The sequence below is a fragment of the Cyprinodon variegatus genome, unplaced genomic scaffold (genome assembly GCF_000732505.1).
Source record: "Cyprinodon variegatus isolate N-32 unplaced genomic scaffold, C_variegatus-1.0 Scaffold659, whole genome shotgun sequence".
Taxonomy (NCBI): Eukaryota; Metazoa; Chordata; class Actinopteri; order Cyprinodontiformes; family Cyprinodontidae; genus Cyprinodon; species Cyprinodon variegatus.
Window position 1 is genome coordinate 303,887 of NW_015151112.1, and position 20,006 is coordinate 323,892.

At 37.7% G+C, this 20,006-nt stretch overlaps 1 protein-coding gene across 3 annotated transcripts in view; it reads right to left on the reverse strand.

Annotated features, from left to right (window-relative positions):
• Window positions 1-215: 215 nt before the first annotated feature.
• The window catches only part of LOC107096934 (ATP-binding cassette sub-family A member 1-like), a 179,153-nt gene continuing 159,362 nt past the window's right edge, over window positions 216-20,006 (reverse strand). For all 3 annotated transcript variants that reach the window (XM_015393846.1, XM_015393847.1, XM_015393845.1), the window contains exons 35-36: window positions 10,777-11,020; window positions 216-1,284 (exon numbers count right to left, since the gene is read on the reverse strand). In XM_015393846.1, the coding sequence (XP_015249332.1) occupies window positions 1,156-1,284; window positions 10,777-11,020 (373 nt within the window). In that variant the 3' untranslated portion in view covers window positions 216-1,155. The remainder of the gene's footprint in view (window positions 1,285-10,776; window positions 11,021-20,006) is intronic.

Here is a 20,006-nt window from a genome sequence, read left to right on the forward strand (position 1 = left end):
TTCTTTAAATTGGGTTAATTTTTTCCTAGAAAATATTCAAAAATGTATTTGAATGGATATAAATATAAAGAATGAAGCAGAACATTCACTGATAGCCCAGATTACTAACCCAGATTTTTTATTTTTAAAGGGGCCACACTCATTGTTTTCTTTAATAGCGGTAACTGAAGCATTGTTTTGGTTTTGGAAGCAGCATGTTAGTGTGTACTGTACCTTTCAGTCATCAGTTATCTTTTATTTAAGTAAGTAAAGATGTTTTTTAAGTGAACTTAATTTTACTACAGTGGAAATTAAACTGATAATACCTTCTAAACAGCCTGAAAATGTCTTTTAAAAAAGGTAACGTTGAGAAACGGTTTCTGACTTATTTTGACTTTTCTATCTAAATTGTCACGTTTAAAGTAGCTAGCAATCAATGTACTGTTAAATCTAATAACTAAATCTTGATGGATGCCCTTCTTGCAAGGTAAAAGTGGGTGAAAAAGACACTAGCGCAGTAGTCACTCTCAGGATCTACAGTATAAGGAAATCTGTTTAGTTTTTGAGGTTTTTGCTTTTCATTGAATTGGTTCAGTGTATTCTAACTACTTAAAAGTTTGTAGATGGCATATAGTGCTTGCACCATTATAAGTTGTTTGGAAATTTGCCAGTACAGTGACACTGCATGCATCCTGAAGCCATTACACTTCAGTTCTCAAATATAACCTTTCTCTGTTGGAGAGTTGACATGTGGGATTTCACTGAAATGATGGTGATACTTTAGGCTGTTCTGCAGACACATTCAGGATTGGGACCTACCCTAAATCAGATTGGTAATCATGTTCAGGAGTCTGATGGAAATATTACTGTAAAAATTGTTGGAATTTAAAATTCACATGGGCCAATAAAATTATTCACACATTGAAAAGTGTTTGCAAATCTGATAAGTAAATGTGGACAAATAAGGTTAGCTTTTATATACGTAAACTGTGAAATGTAGTAAAAATAAATTTGACTTGTTCTATAATTATCTACAAATTGGTTTGATTTTACAGAATAATCTGGATAGTAGCTAAAAAGCCCATTACTGTATTGCTACCAATGAAAATCACACTCATCTAAATTTGTTTGAGATATATTGCTAATCAATACAGACATAATACATTCATTTCTCCATTAAACATTCTCTGCGCCCCGGGAGGTCTTCAGTGACTTCAGCGTCAGCTCATCCGTAATGTCGACTGGATTGCTGTAGGTCTGAGACTCGTCCTCTACATGCTGGAGCTGTGCAAAGTTCACAAAGACCTGAAATACCAAAAGACAAATCAGCAAAATCAAGATTAGTTTAAGGCCTGCAAATACTCCTTTCTCGGTTTCATTTTGCTCTCTCCCCCCTCCTGCTTTGAAAACAGCCAGAAGCAGTGATCAAGTTGGCAGCATTCATGTGATTGAGTTGCCGTACAAAGGCCATGAAGCATCAAGCAAACGTCTGGACTCACACAGTGAATGTCAGCTTGACATCTTTGACCAGCTGAGAAAGAGAATAAAACAATCATTCTTCTCTCTGTGATGCCAATTTATTATGAGACAAAAATCAATCCTATGGCTTTCATAAAAAGCTGTGTGGATTTGATTGTGCTGTAAAAACACTGGACTTGCCGCGGCCAGCTTCAGCGGTAATGGCACGCAAAAACTTTTACTCTGCAGAGCAAAAGCACCAAAGAGGATCGTATAAAATGATAAGAGCATTGCTTTTTCATTAAATGGATTTCAATGGCTGTGTGAAAGTAAAAGCATGTGATTTATGAGCCTGCATTTAAAATGATGGGGATCGGGGAACAAAAAAAAAAGAGAAGAAAGCCATCTAGACCAAGTTTATCAGAAACTGCTCAGAATGTATGAATTAAATGATTCTTTATCACAAAACAGTCTCTAGTAAGAGACAAATTATATCAACTAGCAGCCCTTAAATGACCAGAAGAACAAAATCAGTATTATACAGACCGAAAAATATTCTTTTATTTAATTTAACCCAGAAGACAGAGAGAGAGAGATCTGTTTCAGTAAACTAATTAATACAATTGGAAACCTATTGCCTCATTTTTATATTTCTAACGGTATTTGTAACTGAATAAACGTAAATTATAATGAGACATTTCTTTTCTTACAGAGACCATTTTACGAATTTACTTTGCACAAATTAGCAGGCATTTTCCTCTTACTGAGTTTAGAGTTTGTTTTTTTTATGGAGAAAGTGCCAGTTCAGTTTGAAAATGTATAGATGCATGTAATGTATTTCATATGTAAATGAAAAAGACAAATATTTGTAAAATGAAAGAGCAACTCCAGAAATATGCTGGTGAAGATTCTCAGTCACCCAAGTCAGTCATTCCAAAAAAGTTAAAAAAAACAAAAGTTGGAAACAAAGTCCAGTGTTTTTTTTTTTGTTGTTGTTGTTGTTTTTTACTTTATTTTTTTTTACTTTTTTGAACTACAGAAATAGGTAGAGACAAGTTGAGACAAATTGTGTTTCAGTCAATTATTTTCTTGTTGCAAGAATACTTTTCGACAATCCGTTTTATACTGTTGGATAATCTGTTTATTTCTGCCCAAGTATCAACAAAGAAAATACATCAGATTCAAGTGTCTCTGCTCAGTGCTGCCAGCTCAATCTTCGACCATGTGGTATGGGTGTGTTGCATGACCTTGGCTGCTGTGGTGAAGCTGAAGCTCACTACTTCAGGGAACAGTTTGAAACATGGTGCATAGCTCAGACATATATGTTTTATTTGCTCTCTAATGTTTTGCTGAAGTGTAGAGCTCACAAGTTTTAGTTGAGAACTAAAATAAATTTCCTTATATTTTGGACAAAATAACTGGCATTTGCTCGGAAGGAGAAGTACATCAACAAGAAATGTAAGGTTATGTATACACTACTGTTACCTGAAGGAGAGGAACGAAGTAGGACAGTATAAGTACAATACACAAGTATTGGATATCACTCCCCTGTGTATCCTGCTTAAAAACTGCTTCACTTTTGTTTGCTTTGTGCTCATCTCAAACCACAAAGCATAGGTAGGCCTATTGAACTCAGCGCTTTGCAGGCAGGCACACTTACCGGCAGGCAGCAGTGGCCAACTCCTACAAGAGCTGTTGAACTAATTTCAAGTAGGCTCACCAAAACAGAGATACCGATACCAGTATTGGGCAAAATCGGTATCGGTGGGTATCGACAAATAGGGCACCGATACCATTTTGAGAGCCAAAAGTTTATTTAACTACTGTCCCCCATTCCAGGTAGGTAATAAAAAGTTCTACTGGATTCACTTTGTATTACTCTTGTTCCTGCTTTACAAAGGTAGGCAGCATTATTTTACATCCAAGTCTTATGCAGCTCTTCATATATACACAGACACATCAATTTCAAACAGATGGTATCGGTATAGTATCGGCCGATACTGCACAGCCAGGTGCAACACTAGTTCTTAGTGAGGTGAAGAGCAAAAGAACTGATTAATGGCGGTAATGACGGACACATATCATCTGGGCGGGGCCCGTCTGGGCGGGGCCCGTCTCTTGTCATCATCATCTAAGATTACATGTGGCTTCAGCCAGGATATACAGAGGCGTTATATCCCATACTCATGTGTTGTACTGAGTGAATCGACTCAAAGAACATTCTAAGGTGAGTGAATGCTGTACATAATGTAAATGAAAAATCTAAATCTCTATCATTGCATTGGATGTCTGAAACAAGAACGTTTTTTTTTTTGCCAAGACTGTCAGTTGTCCACAATGTTTTTAACTCCATGTCAGCTGTGTTGCTAAACTTTCATTAATTGAAAACAGTTTGAACCCTCCAAACTAATTTTAACATAGTAGTTTGAGAAAGTTGTCCTTCTCTTCTAACTTCTTTAAAACTAATCAATTGGTCAATCAATAATATTCACATCCCTTGATGTTTTTCATATTTTATCACATTACAAACAGTTTACATAAAGTAGTGGTTTAGCGGGGAAAACATCTATGTGGATTTTAAAATTCTTTTTTAAATATCTGCAACGGGTATCAAGGATGGGGGAGGCATATCCTGCCTTCTTTTATGGAAACCGTTTAATAAAAACTAATGCAATTGAGTATTTTCAGAAGAAGCTTAGTATTGCGCAAGATCTACCTCTGGATCACATGTAATGTTGCAAATATTACTATGTGTGATATAATTGCCATAAGAAAAAAGTTATATCTTATCTTCTTAAGCCTGGACTAGGACTGATAGCAAACCCCATGATAGTATTGAACTCATCTGTCATTCAGGTTTTACAATTTCTTTATACTACTACTTTAAGAGTGCATGGTCTGCACCAGGCTATGAGAATAAGCTACATCCACAACTCAAGCACTGTTTGCACCAATGACGTCATCTCAACTGCATTGGCCATCAAGGTCAGGCTTGTCAAAGCATTTTTGTGAGATGACAATGAGTAATACAGAAGCAACAAAGACCCTCTCTGCCCATCTCTGTGGGCATCTCTGACCCCGCTGTTGGCTGATACCGCTTTGATATGCTGAGGCACGCTCTGAATTTGATATTCACACTCAAGGCTGCCCAGTTATCTAGCAGAATATTCAAGTAGTGTTTGTGTTTAACTTTCCATCAGACCAATAGTTTGAAAGGCCTTGAACAGTGCAGCTCTTTGACTGAGCATTAAAAATAAACAAGCCAAATTCAACTTGTGCTGTAAGGAGTCAATATTGTTCCCTCATGTTCACGTTCTGTATTTAGCCAAGCATCCACGGATGGCAGGAACGTCATGCACCAGTGCTACTGAGTGGCATTTCTGTAATAACAGATGGATACAGGTATTAATTACATTACAGAGGGTAAATTCAGGTGTTGATTTGGAGACCACTGAGGCATAACAAGGAAGGAAGGACATCATTTCCACAATTAACCTCTGTTGCATAACAAAGGACATCTTGCAGTAAGACAAAGAATTATGTTAGGCATCTCTGTGATGCATTCATATAAAGTTCTAGGTAGATGATTATATGTGTTTTTGTCATATTGTGTGATTTTGTTTGCCAAAACTCTGACAAACTCTCAACAAGGAAAAAAAAAACACATTTAACATGCCAATTTATAAACATCATTGGGTTTATTTTTTATTGTCATGTTTACCGCTAAGTGAGGAAATCAATATGTCAGATTAAGTCTAGAACATACACTCACCGGCCACTTTATTAGGTACACCTGTCCAACTGCTCGTTAACACTTAATTTCTAAGCAGCCAATCACATGGTGGCAACTCAGTGCATTTAGGCATGTAGACATGGTCAAGACAATCTCCTGCAGTTCAAACCGAGCATCAGTATGGGGAAGAAAGGTGATTTGAAAAACTTTGAACGTGGCATGATTGTTGGTGCCAGAAGGGCTGGTTTGAGTATTTCAGAAACTGCTGATCTACTGGGATTTTCACGCACAACCATCTCTAGGGTTTACAGAGAATGGTCCGAAAAAGAAAAAACATCCAGTGAGCGGCAGTTCTGTGGGCGGAAATGCCTTGTTGATGCCAGAGGTCAGAGGAGAATGGCCAGACTGGTTCGAGCTGATAGAAGGGCAACAGTGACTCAAATAACCACCCGTTACAACCAAGGTGGGCAGAAGAGCATCTCTGAACGCACAGTACGTCGAACTTTGAGGCAGATGGGCTACAGCAGCAGAAGACCACACTGGGTGCCACTCCTTTCAGCTAAGAACAGGAAACTGAGGCTACAATTTATACAAGCTCATCGAAATTGGACGGTAGGGTCAGAATTTGGCGTCTACAACATGAAAGCATGGATCCATCCTGCCTTGTATCAAGGGTTCAGGCTGGTGGTGGTGGTGTCATGGTGTGGGGAATATTTTCTTGGCACTCTTTGGGCCCCTTGGTACCAATTGAGCATCGTTGCAATGCCACAGCCTTCCTGAGTATTGTTGCTGACCATGTCCATCCCTTTATGACCACAATGTACCCAACTTCTGATGGCTACTTTCAGCAGGATAATGCGCCATGTCATAAAGCTGGAATCATCTCAGACTGGTTTCTTGAACATGACAATGAGTTCACTGTACTCAAATGGCCTCTACAGTCACCAGATCTCAATCCAATAGAGCATCTTTGGGATGTGGTGGAACGGGAGATTCGCATCATGGATGTGCAGCCGACAAATCTGCGGCAACTGTGTGATGCCATCATGTCAATATGGACCAAACTCCCTGAGGAATGCTTCCAGCACCTTGTTGAATCTATGCCACCAAGAATTGAGGCAGTTCAGAAGGCAAAAAGGGGTCCAACCCGTTACTAGCATGGGGTACCTAATTAAGTGGCCGGTGAGTGTATATGCAATGAAAGAAGAAAATGTCAACTTAAAATGTGATGAAATTCCAATTCAAAAACTGTATTTGTGGTTTGAAACCAATAATTTCACTTTACATGGAATTGAAATTCCCTTATCATGGAAAAAAATGAACTGAAGCAATTAGTTGCTGAGTAAAACTATATTGTCAATGGGGGTTTATCCTTTCACATGCTGTAACTCACGTGAATGTGACCTCATCACCTGACTAATTTAACATAGGAGTGGCTGGCACTGCAATACCATTAGCAAGGTTTTCTTTACAGCTAATGCGGTCTACTTAGTTTCAGAATAGAACTATGAGGCATTTCAGTTTCTTTAGCATCTTAAAAATCAATAATCTTGTGTCTGTGGTCAATAGATACAGTTGGACCAAATGTCTGTTTATTCTTTGAAATAAATAGAATTTTTACATTTTTGTCACTATCGTATTCGAGAGTAAATTTATATTTATATGGAATGACAGAGATTTGGTTTTTACTGTATTGAAAAAATAAGTTATGTTATATATTTAGGTGTACAAAATTGCACTCATTTTTTTTGGGGGTTGATCAAAATTATCTTTTTTTCAGTGTGTAAAACTGGTGCTGAGATTCAGATCATTATTTAAGCTTGATTTAGCTTGATCAGTGAAAAAAGCTTATCGAAGTTAAAAAACAAATTGTTCTGTGGGAAAGCTGCTACTGATGGCAGAAGATTTAGAACAAACTAGACATTTTAGTGTTTGTCCATAGTATGAAGTATAGGCTCAAGATCCACCTCAATTTCATTGACGTTGCAAAAGACAAAGAGCAAAACCTCAGCAGGTAACAGAAAACCCTTAGCAAAGCAAAGTGGCTCTCATATAACATTTTAAGACCTCAGCCACTCTGTCATAAAACATGCTGGATCTTTAAATGTAGGCTGGAAATCTAAGAGTTAAGATGAAGGTCTAGGAAAAAAAAAAACTGTATAAGTGTTTTGTAACTAGCAGCTAGATCTGGCATTGCGCTAAAATTGGGTAATTTAGCAATTATAAATTTGTTTGTTTAAAATTAATTTGTTAACTGTTTTACAGTGACTGGCACATCACATCCCCCATTGAGTGTGGCACTGCCTCTTCTAACTACATCATATCAGCAAGTACAAGCTTACCAAACATCTAATTATTTTTCTGTATTCGACTAAATTTATAAATAATGAATCCATCATTTTAAATGCAGACATATATCATTTGATATAGCTGGAACACTAAAAATTCTATATTTTTAATGTTTTCCCAAGATTAGCAGAAAATCCAGTAATGGTAAGTTCCTCAGATGGAACCACCACTGTTAATCAGTCCATCCATTTGATCTTTTACTTAGCTAAGATTGGATCACTCAAATAACAAGTTTTGGAGGCAAACTCCCATCCCACACCTCAGCAAAACTATCCCTGGTTTCCATAGACAATACGTAGTTTCTGGGCCAGAACAGATTCACAGTCCCCTCAGGGATTTCTGGGTCTATCCTGGACCTTTCCCTGAAAACGGACGATGACTGGAAAACCCCAAGGGAAGCAGCCATGTTAATCAGACATCTGTATAACCTCAATTGACTGATTTGAGCTCACCCTAAAAGATCGATTAATGCCGGGACTGCAGAGAAAAGGGACTATAATTTGCATTATGATCTTGCAAAACAAACAATGTTCCTGTTTTTGGTCTCTTTCTTTCTCCTGTTAATAGCCCCACATTCTTATCTGTCTATGTATCTTAAGTTACAATTGTTTGAAGGTCTAAATATGACTGAAAACAGCAAACTTAGTGTTTACCAGCATTTATCTATGATACAGATAGAAAAGATGCACTTCTGACTTTGGGGACAAATTTGAAACATTTTCCACACGTTAACATTAAGATGTTTTTAGCCATATTTTCCTTTGAAAGACCAAACAGTCACATTTCTCCTTTCAGATACGCACTGCACCATCCAGACAATCAGTATCAACACCTCAGCTGTAGGCTGTGTTGATCAATATTAATTGTAGTTCAAGATGGGTGTTACACTACAGGTCAAAGCTTTGCTATATAAATCACCAGCTGAAAGGTGACTGTCTGGGTCTCTGCAAAGCTCTCTACCTCAGGCCCCTCCGTGCTTTAATACCCCGACCTGCTAGTTTAAGTATGATTTATTTACTGCCTCTTATCTGGTAAACATTGACTGGTGCAGAAACTGGGGCGGCTGACTCAAACGTTCAGATAAATATTCAAGGTTAGAAGCTAGGCTGAAATTGAAGCGTTATTTGATTCAAACTCATACAGTTTATTAATTACTTTTTTTTAAATCAAAAGGTTTAAAATATTTTACTGAGTGAACAAATTAATGCTAAAAAAAAGGGCATTCAATGGCAATAATTCTCTGAAAGATGCCATGCATCCCTAATTACAAGCATATGGGGATCATGTTAACAACATTCATATCGTTAAATCCTGTATTATCCTTTATATGGTGAATCTTAATTGGATTAAAATACTACAACTTGAACAAATGACTCCCATCTGTCCCTGTTTTTGCTCCTCTCAGCAAGGTGGACTCATGACCTTTCCAGGGCCTATGAGAAGTCTCCCCTACGTTCCAGTCAGGTCATCTGCTGCGAAGCTAATAGAGGGTTTATAAGACCAAACACACCCCAACTCACCACTGACCCTCTGATTGTATCAGACCTCTAGGGGTGCATGAAAAAACACAAGGCGAAGACAGTCTTAATAAAGAAAAAGCTGTTGGGATGAAATAAGAAAAAAATAATAAAGTACACTGCCTACATTTATTGGCAACACAGGTAGTCTCTTCCTGCAGCAGCATAAGCTCATGAAGAATAATTTTGAAAAATCACAAAATCAATTCTGATACATTTATTCAGAGAATAAGATTTCCTTACAAATGGCCTCATGGTGAAAATTTATTTCTCTAAGAGTTATTAGACATGACAACTGATTGTCTAGGGCCGATGACAGAAAAAACATTTTCTATGTGACCATTACAAATGTAAAGCTAGAGAGTTCATTAAAGGCTAGCGTGACTCTGTACTGCTGTGCAGTTGTTTTCTTCAAAGGCTTAGGAAACCTAATGATATAGTATGGCATCTTAAACTCTTACAAATATTGTATTTCTAGAAAAGGATCCAAAACCTAAAGCCAATAAGCAAATCAATGAGACAAATGTCGTCAAGTGGACCCGTGTGTGTAGAATCTAAAGAGAATGGGCACAGAATAATGATCAAAGGTGATAAAGTGTTATCCACTTGACCAATGGGAAATGTACAAGTATTGTCATCTAGGCCCTTTTAAAACTGTGTGTTTTGTCAGATAAGAGAACAATAATGAATATGTGGGGAAGCAAACTTGGGAGATCGGTCATCCTGTGAGCATGCCTCCCCTCCAAAGAGTCGAAGAACCTTGTTAGACATGTGGCCAAATCAACAATGGAACAATGGTCAACACTGGAATAGTTCCCCAGAAATAAAATCAACCTCCTTTCATGAACAGACCTGAATCACATGGGGAACCTGCTGGGGTGAGTTCAACTCAAAGATGTAGATTTGGACAGACGCTCATAAAAATGGAAAAAGATCCATGGTAAAAAAAACTTTAAAAAATCGGACTACAATAACAGAGTGACTAAGCGTATGTGTCCAGAAATGAATTGTACTAAACAAGCTTGGCCATATCTTAAATAGTTAAATACCTTAAAGCTCCAAAACTGAATAACAAACTGGTCTACTGGTCAATTAAACTGAGCTACCATTGAGTCTTTTGGTAAATATCGGTCTATTTCATAAAAATAAACCCCAGAGTTGAAATGTTTCTCCTCTGTTACAGAGAAATCAGCTCAAGATCAATATTTTGCTCTCAAGCATGAACACACAGAAAATATTTATCTGCGTTCTCTATTTCTCAACATCATTTATTTTGTCAAATTATACTTCTTAAAAGAAAGGATAAAATAAATACTGTTATACTCATAAATCAGGGTAATTGAGTACCTTCTTAAAACAAGTTGTTTTTATCTATGCATTTATTCTTGTCTCTAATGAAAGAAATGATGAATTCATTAAAAAAAATATGGACAACTAGTGTTTATGATTGAGAACAGAAAATGAACAAAGAACATAAATACTAGCGTCATTTTGTTTTATCTACCTGACCCATTCAGGCTTAAAGCATGTAGACAAACTAATCAATAGTCATGTAGACAGTATTGCACCTGAGCTATTGTAACATTAAAAATAGGTAGTAAACATTGGTAGCATACCTTCAAAGATGCATCAACACATTCTATCATTCTATTGTACTTTAACATATTGTTTTTGAAAAGATGTTCTGTGATTTTACAAAAGAGAAAACTTAATTCAAAGATAAGTTGTTTTTTCTCTTACCTGATCGAGAGTTGTTTGGGACACAGAGTAGTCCTCTACACACAACCTGTGCTGATGGCTGGTGAACTGGCTAAAGATTTTAGCCAGTGCTCCCAGTTTGTATGGGAACTGGTAATGGAGTGTATTGTGATGTTTCTCCTTGAGAATGCTGTCTGGGAACTTCTTAAGGACAAAGTCCTCAACTGGCTTTAGAGCAGGAGGGGAACCACCAACACGAATGATCACAGTGTAGCCATCACCAAATCTGGAACACAGAAGAAATTGGGCCTTTGGTATAGATCATTTCTACAATATTTTTTAGCACATGAATATCTGAAAAGAGTGTTAAGCATTTGCCTTAAGCTTCTCCAAGCTGGCATTTTTGAGAGCAGGGGTCTTCAACTTAACTCCTCAGAGCCACTGTTTATGTATTCTTTTTCTCATCAATAGCTACATTTACATTAGAAAAATTTCCTTTGAACTGATCTAAACCTTGGTTGATTGGAAATTTAAAATCCATGTTAACATGGACACTAAATAAAACAATCCGATCAAAACATGTGTATACATGTACTAATCGTTTGATTAAATGAAATTGGATTAGAATCTTCAGTCTAACACATTTGCACAAAACATTTTGATCTTATCAGGCCTTCAGTCTCATAATTTGTGACCATGTAAACATAGTTGCTGTATGCAATGACCAAATTAACCAGAGTTCAAGTCTTTCCTTTGTTGTAACTATTAAAATTGTTTTAAAACTTAAAGTATTTTTATGAATGTAAATATGGCAAGTTGATATAGCAGGTATTGTCTAATTTATTTTTGATTGCAAAATCAGTATAACCCTTATTTAAATAGGGTGTTGTCTTATGTTACATTCAAACCAGAAACGGTTTCAGCAGCAAAAAAGCCACTGCTGCTACATTTTTGAAGCTTGTACACAAATGCACCTATGATGCTCCTGATGCGCGTCCAGTAAATTGTGTACAGATGCAACATGCTTTTACTGAATCTGGTCAAGTGGGTAAAAAAGAATTTAAATATATTTCTAAGCGAGTAAGTCCACCAATATTGTGCCTTGAAATATCATTTCGATGTTGGAGCGGCGCAAACCTCCACATACCGGCGGTGCACTGTCACTGGGAATCCCCAGCAGCAGCTGCCTCAGGCCGGGTCGCCTCTTGGGGGTTTCTCCTACTGTTTGTGGCGGCGGGATGTAGATGTTAGAGTTTTTCAAGTATGTGGTACAAACTGCAGGCACCAGAATAATAAAAGCAAACATATTTTGCCAGCAGCTTTCGACATTTTAAGTTAATTTAGACATTGATAAATTGTTTCAGGGGAGATCCAAGATCCAAGATCTGCGGATGCTCGAGTTGGCAAAATATAATTTTTGCTGCTGTAATTATGTCTATCTACTCAAAGGCATTAATACCACTGATAATAAAGAGTGAGTCTAAAAAGTGGCAGTGTTATCATTGGATGGGAAGGATATTATGAACTTTGGTAAAAAAAAAAAGAAAAAGCTAAATTAAACATACAAACAATTTCTTTTCATCAGCTAAAAACATAAATACACCCGATAAACTGTTTAACATTATGTAAAGAAGTGGTAGACATAAATGTCATAAATGAGACTAAACCCTACACTTATTTAGAATTCTGTGTCTTTAAATGAGTGTTATATCTGCTGAGCAGCAAATAAAAACTCTGGGCCTTGTTATTTTGTCATTAGTACTCCTATGACCCCTTGTTTTCTGCCTAATTAATTCCCTAACGTTGGATTTACTCTCAGAAATGTCCATTGTGACTTGCACTGAGCTTCATGTAACGAGTGATGCAGGGCCCCCTCAGTGGCAATTAGAGCTTTGCTGGATAAACCAAGCCTGCGTGAGCCCTGAGGGAGGGAAAGAGGAAGTGAAGCACCGCTGCTACTGAAAAATACAATGAGCAGAACTCATAGGTACAGTAGCTTGGATCCTTTAGTTACAATATGAAGATTTAGAGATTAAGATCCAAAATATGAAGTGATCTTGTTCATAACGTTTTCTTATACAAAGTAGCCTTGTCGTTATTCCTCCACTGAATAACACCTTTATTCCACAAACCATAAAAATAGGATTCCATATGGGAAGGTTTCTATCTACATAAAGAATTTGAAATTTTCCAAGCTCCAACTTGGCTGAACTGTTGGCTACTCTTGCCATTAATTTGTTAGTTTTATTTCTAAACGTCTGTAGCTCAAGTTTGACAGATTTCTAAAGACCAATATATCAGACTTTTAAGTAAGACCTGCACCGTCAGGACTCTTCATTGCAGACCTGCACTGTGAGATCTCCTGCACTCTCAGAACCGTACTTTTTTTTGAAGCCTTATAAAAGTAAAGGGGAAATAAAATAAAAGCTCTTATATCGGAAATATTTTATGCTTATTTCTTGGGTTGTCATTATTCAAATATTTTTGTCTATTCATGTGTTTAATAACTTATTTATATAATCTCTTTCCAGTTCAACTGAATACGGTTAAAAAGTGCAAGAAAATGTCAAAAGAACAAAATATACTTAGTTCTTTTACACAGACATCTCTTATGTGTGTTTGCAAGGAATATATTATATATTCTTTATTTTATTTTAGTATTGTTTGTTTCCTAACTTTGCTGTTGGACCACATAGATATGCCAATGGAGGGTGTGTGATTTCAAATTAACTTAGCTTTGCATTTTCACAGGTAATTACTGAATACCTAGACACATTACCAAAATAGCCAATAACGTTAGGGTTTTTTAAATGCTACGACACTGGAGAAAACAGTAGACACAAATAAACCTTTAAATGTCTATTTATTTTAATTTCTTAGAGGTGTTTTTATTGTCAAAACAGTTGATTTCACAGAATGATGTGTAGCATTTAACTTTTGGTGAAGTGCCAGTGGGAGTCACAATTGAAACATACATCTGTAAGAGACAGATAATGCTTTAATAAGAAAATCACCCAAAAATTATGATAAAACCCAGTTTTCTTGGTCTTTAAAGGCACACCACAGACTTTGTGACCTAAAGAGTCAATGTATGTGAGTCGTTTTAAATGATTCTTCAGGCCAATATACAGGGCTTTACGCTATCAATGCAACAAGGGGGGCTCTCCTCTTCAAATACCACCTATGTAAGTTAGAAGAAGATGCACCATCATTGACCAGGTCCCCTGGAAGACCGTATTGCTTAACGGCCACACGCTCTTATATAGTCATGGAGCCTAATCTTTTGTTGTACTATTTTTCCACCTGCTCAACTACTGGTCATGGCTGAGGCAAGGAAAAAGTTTAAACCTTCTGTGGAGGCTAAAAAAAGAAAACCTGCAAGCGATCGTGCCTGAGGTAAAACAAGAGCCTATCTTGGAAGGAGGTGTTGCCGTAGGTTGAAAGAAGCCAGATGTAAAACCGATTCTCATTGCATACAGTCGAATATCTTTGTTATTATTTTTGATGTTTAGAGGAAGCAAAATAAGGGAAGAGAAAGCTAGCAGGCTACAAACAAAACCTACTAGGGGCACTAGAAGTGAAAGCTAAAGGTCTAAAGCCCAGAGTGGCCAAAAGTTACACTGTGTGACTTAAAGTAGGGGGGAAGCACATTTAAGTAAGCACTTGCCGCGCAAAAAAACACGTCTTCTTCTAATAAAATCCAACAGCACATACATGCTTCTGTACGTGCTATTCCTAAAGGCCTTGAATAAAATGTCCGGAATAAACATCTGGTCCTGACAGTACAGGAGACCCTGCATTGTGCAGATCTTGAAGGTCTGCAGCCAGACGCCTCTCACTTTTTTTTTTTTGGTTTGGATTTCAGGCACCAATTTGAGGGGAATAGTTTATATGCTCATATTTAACTTTTTCTCCAAACCCACCCAAATCCAAGTTCTCTCATCCTGTACACAGTGCACTGGCTCCTTTAAAATAAATCATAGATTGGGGGAAGAAAAATGTAGATATCAGTAAATTAAGCCTGCATTGCAACACATGGTCATGAAGTCTAGTGTTTGAAACAATAAATTAGCTTTTAACCCGTGATTTAAAACTGCATAAATCAAGATCTAAGCAGCTTGGGGGTGAATTTAGCTTGAGAGGAAATAATGAATGGGTTGTATTTACAGTCATGACTACACATATTGTCATGGCTAATCCTTTCAGAATATTTTACATTTCAGATATGATACAGCAGCTCAACACAGCATGGCAGAACAACTGTAATTTCTGCTGCATGGTCCCCCCTCCTTTCTTCATTTTCATTATTCTGCCTCAATCTTCCTCTCCACCCTGGTATGCGGGAAAGTCGTTCGTCCATGTAATTTAAAACAAACAACAGCTAGACAAAGATAAGGGCATGACAGGCTGAAAAAAATTCTGGTGCCTTCTTTCATATGGGGGTGCCTGGAAAGGTCATCCTTGCTGCTCACCCAGTTTCAGTGTTTGTGTGCACGGGAGGGAAGGAGTAACTGAAGGGCACGGGGTCACAGTGGGGCTTGGGTGGTCTGGCACTCGATCAAGCAAGGAGTCACACAAGAGCCTCATCAGTTGCCACAGTTGGTGCTTTTAGAGTAGGGGTGTTCCAATCTCACATCATTGAATTCATAGTCATGAAAGTGTTCTATCCATTGCTAGAACCTGATACCAGTGTGGGGGGGCTACATTTTCCCTGCAGTACTCAGCAGTTCCATTTGCAAACACAGATGCTTGAGCTGTCCCCGATTTCAGCAGCTTCCTCATCTCATTGCCATTGGCCGTCAACTTCAGCGGCTTCTTACACCCCTCTTGGCTCGTCAAAACTTCGCTGGCTTCAACACACCCTTGTCTGCCTCCTTGGCAGCCCCTCCCACCTCCACACAGATGAGACATCAATCATTTTTTTCTTCTCTTTTCATTCTCGTTCATTCCCTCATTAAACTGTTCTACCATCCCACTTTATGCCCCATTCCACCCTGCCTCGATCAAATTCAGCTATTGAATTTGCTTTTCCTCACCTTTTACCTCCCCAATTTGAACAGTCAGACAGTTCACGAAAGAGACTCATTGCCATTTTGGATCATCTCACCCACAAAGCTTCATAATAAATTTCTATGGGCCAGACTTTCAGTAGTTTTAGCACCTATAGCATGTGACAAACTCAAGGAGGCAATGCGAGGAAGTGGTCATGCAGAGCATTGTAGTATTCTTCTTAGAGTTACAATTTGAATTGTTTTTGAACACACTCCAATCCCCCAAAATCAGTTAAAATCTAAATAGATCTCCTTCCAAACTCTTCAAGAGAAACTTTGGTTCTAGAACATAAATCCATGTCAAACTGTGATGTCATTGCATAATTTTATTGATAATTTATTGAGTTTTTCACTAAAATATATTCTATTTGAAGTGGAATAATCTTTCTTAAGAAATTTTTTTTTGGATGGAATTTGTGAATTTATGCCATATGTGTGCAGAGTTAACTGTTTGATAAGGATTTGAGCTCAATTCACATTTTCACAGAATGTGTTAGGACAAACTCTCTGTGTTATTTACTGCCCACCACTGGGATGGGCATTAAATATAACATTATTACATAACAGTAGTAAATTTTTTTTGTTACGATGAACAGTTATGCGGGAACATAATTTAAGCTCATATTTGATTGAATGGAGGAAATGCCTAATAGCTGAGAGAAGAGGAGATGGCATTGTTCATGCCGTAGTGACACAAAAGAGCTAGAGCAGGGAGTCAGCTCCCAGACTCTCAAGGATGCTAAAAGTGGTTTGAGCGTTTCATTACTTTCTCCTGCATGTTTATTCACAACAGTTAGCTGTGACAGTGAATCTAAGACAAATGATAATATCATAAGTATATTACTTTTTCCTTAAGAATTAGCACGGCCCTGATCTATCAAGTATACACTTATTGGTGTTGTAGGGAAACTTAACAGCAGACAGATTTATAAAGACATCATCTACCAAGCCACTCAAGCTTAAGGAGCTGTGACAACTTAATCATGTGCAGCAGTTAAACTTATGATAAAGAAGCATGAGTGTTGACTATACTGTAAAAATCTATCTAGTATGCTGTTTGCAAAATACAGGCTGCATGGATTTGCCAGAGAGATGTTTTAAATACCCTCGTAGGTCCCTAGTTTAAGTCTCTGGTGCTTAAGATCTTGTATATTGTTCTGACTTTGACCTAGTCATTGCATAAATCGCAAAATAAATACAAAGTTTATAAAATCTATTTAAATCAGAAACTTGGACGAGTACTAGTTTTGTCATGTGTGGAGATTAATCATGCATTAATTAAGGGCAGGTTTTGGCATTTGAAAGTCATCATATGCCAGAAATTCTTAGTTGCCTTCTTGGCTGCCTTGTTCTTGCCTTTTACTTTGAGCATTTTTTAAGAATATTTGACCAGTTTCAGCTGTGCTTCAGTAAAACTATAGAAAAATTCAAGCCAAGTTACAATTAAAAGCTAAAGACATATCTATGGCCTTAAATATTATCAACGGAATATAAAGATCTCTGACAACAGATCTTTAGAAAATGGTATAAACAGTAAAACAGTCAAAAAAGTTTGGGTAAGATGTTATTGGTATAATACAGATTTTTTTCAAAGGCTGGGGTCCACAAACAAAAGGAACTAGAAGTCTGTATCACTACACAAAATTTGATAATATCTATATACAAGTCCTTTTAAAAATATTATGGTGACACAGGAAACGGGCTGCACAGTTGCGCATTTTGTAACACTGTTGTCTTGCAATAAGAAAGTTCTTGGTTCGATTCCCGGCCTGGATCTTTCCTGATTGAGTTAGCATTTTCTCCCTGTGCATGACTTTGTTTTCTCTGGGTACTCCATGTTCCTCCCACGGTCCAAAAACATGACTGTTAAGTTAATTGGCTGTTAAGTTAATTGGTGTGTGCCTGGCTGTCTGTCTTTGTTTGTCTCTGTGACAGACTGATGACCTGTCCATCGTGTACCCCGCCTCTCGCCAATAGACTACTGGAGATAGGCACCGGCGCCACCGCAACTCTGATGGAATAAGTGGGAAGGAGACAGGAAAGATGGGGTTTCAAAGAAGGTCCGAGGTTAAAAGCACACTGTGATTAGGTTGGATTATAAACAGATGAAAGCCCACAAATTTTTCATGTGGCATGTACTCTGTTAATTCTAAAGCTGCTTGTAGCTCTAACAGCAAACAACAATGCATTTCAGGCATTAACATTTAAAATAAATTAAAGCTTTCCTAAAGCTCTCAAAGCATAAGATGTGCATTCAAAAAGTCAACAGCCCTTGTATATACAGTACACCCGATGCACCATCTGTCTGACAGTGCTGTGTCTTAATTACACCTACGATGTTGGTGCATTGTAAACTGGAAAGAGGATTATTTTGTCATCCATCTTTGCAGTTGACAAGCACTTAAAGGCACTAAAGTATTTACTTAATGGGATACCTGCAGAGCTGACGCACAGCAAGTGGGAAGGAGTTTATTGGACTTCTTCATGTCAACTTCAGGAACTGATCCAAACTTTCAGAGACTACTCTTGTAAAAAAAAAAAAAAAAAAAAAAAAAAAACCTCACCAGCATTACCTTAATGCATTAAAGTCACTCTCTGCCCCACTTTCTTTCTATCGTGACGCATTTTGACCATGAAGAGTATAAGACTTCTGGCTGTTGGAAGTGCTTAACTGCAGGTGCTCTATGAAGAGGTAATACGAATGATATCAATCAGTGGAAAATCCTGCAGTTGGCTAGACGGTGTCCTTCCTAACTGACAAGATTATGGGGAAGCTTTGAAGCTGCTTTTATTGGTTCCTCCACTTCATTTGGGTTTACTTAACACCTGGGAGCTTTCATATGAGCTCGCCACCATACTAAAAACCAATTTACAGCCTCCTGTGCATTTTTTATTTTTGCTTATTTATTCCTCACTATCACAATCCTCTTTCATAAACTCCAGAAATGTGAGTGATTTAAGAGGGCTGTATATGAGAAGGGATAAACAGATGGATGGGGAAAAAGAAGGTGCTGCCTGCCTACTCAGAAGGGTCTGCCCAAACTTAATCTTCAGCCTTCTTCTCACATGATGACCACCTCACTAGTTGCAGAAATTGGCTCATTTGTTGTTTGACTCTCATAAAAGTTAGCTTATTAAGTAGAAGAACAACATTTCAATGCTATCCAAAAATTTGATGACAAAATAAAGGGGGCAGCACTTGCAAAAACGACTGGAAGTTCAAAAAGCAGTGAAAAGAGACAAATAGAGATGATTCAGATAAAGGTTTTTGAAGAGTGGGGATTCTGGGAGTAAGTGAAGGAATGAAGGGTTGTAAATGTTAACGGGTGAACATGTCTTACATGTTAGCCATGGGGGGTCAAAATGTGAGAGCTGCCCCCAACGGTGAGATGGTGCTCTTGGTTCCAGACTGCTTGTGATATAAAAGGATGGAGGGGCAAGTGTTGAGGGGACAAAGTGGTAACCTCCCGCTTTGCAGGTCAAGACGCTCCCACAGCGTGAAAGTCACATGAAGCCTAAGCCTTCAGCACAGTGCCTCTCCCATTTATAGCAGCTTTACCATCTGCAAACTGGTAACAGCATGTACACTAAAGTACCTGTGCAAACCTGCACATTATCTTTTACATTAAGAAGAGATAGCCAGTAGCTGTTAAAATATTCAGACTTTATAACTTTATATAGTTTTGTCATGTGACAACAAGCAAATTCTATATGTTTAACTAGCATTTAAAGTGAACAGAAAGGTGCAGCATGCATTTTAACCGGAGACACAAGTCTCAAATAAATACAGTCCAACATCGGTTTATGAAAGAAAATTAGTAAGGAAACAGCATAATGATGAAGGTTTTGTAACACAGTTAACAAGTCAGGGACAGGTTTTGGAGAATTGTGAAGCAGGAATATGTTATTAAAGCTCTGATCATTTCAGTGAGAACTTTTCAATCTTCATCTGAAAATGGAAATGTGATGTCACAAATTAAAAGCACTGTAAAGAGAAATAATCAGAGAAGAAATCCTGCAGAGATCCATTCACAAGGCGGGTGAATCTGTTGGACGATTTGTTGTGTGTCTTCTCATAGCTGCCCTTTATGGTAGAGTAGCAACAAGAAAGTCATGGTTGAAATAAACCGTAGAAGAAGTCCCATTTTCAGTTTGCCACAAGGCATAAAGGGGACACCGTACAATGTGTGAGGAATATCCTCTGTATAAATTTTGATGAGA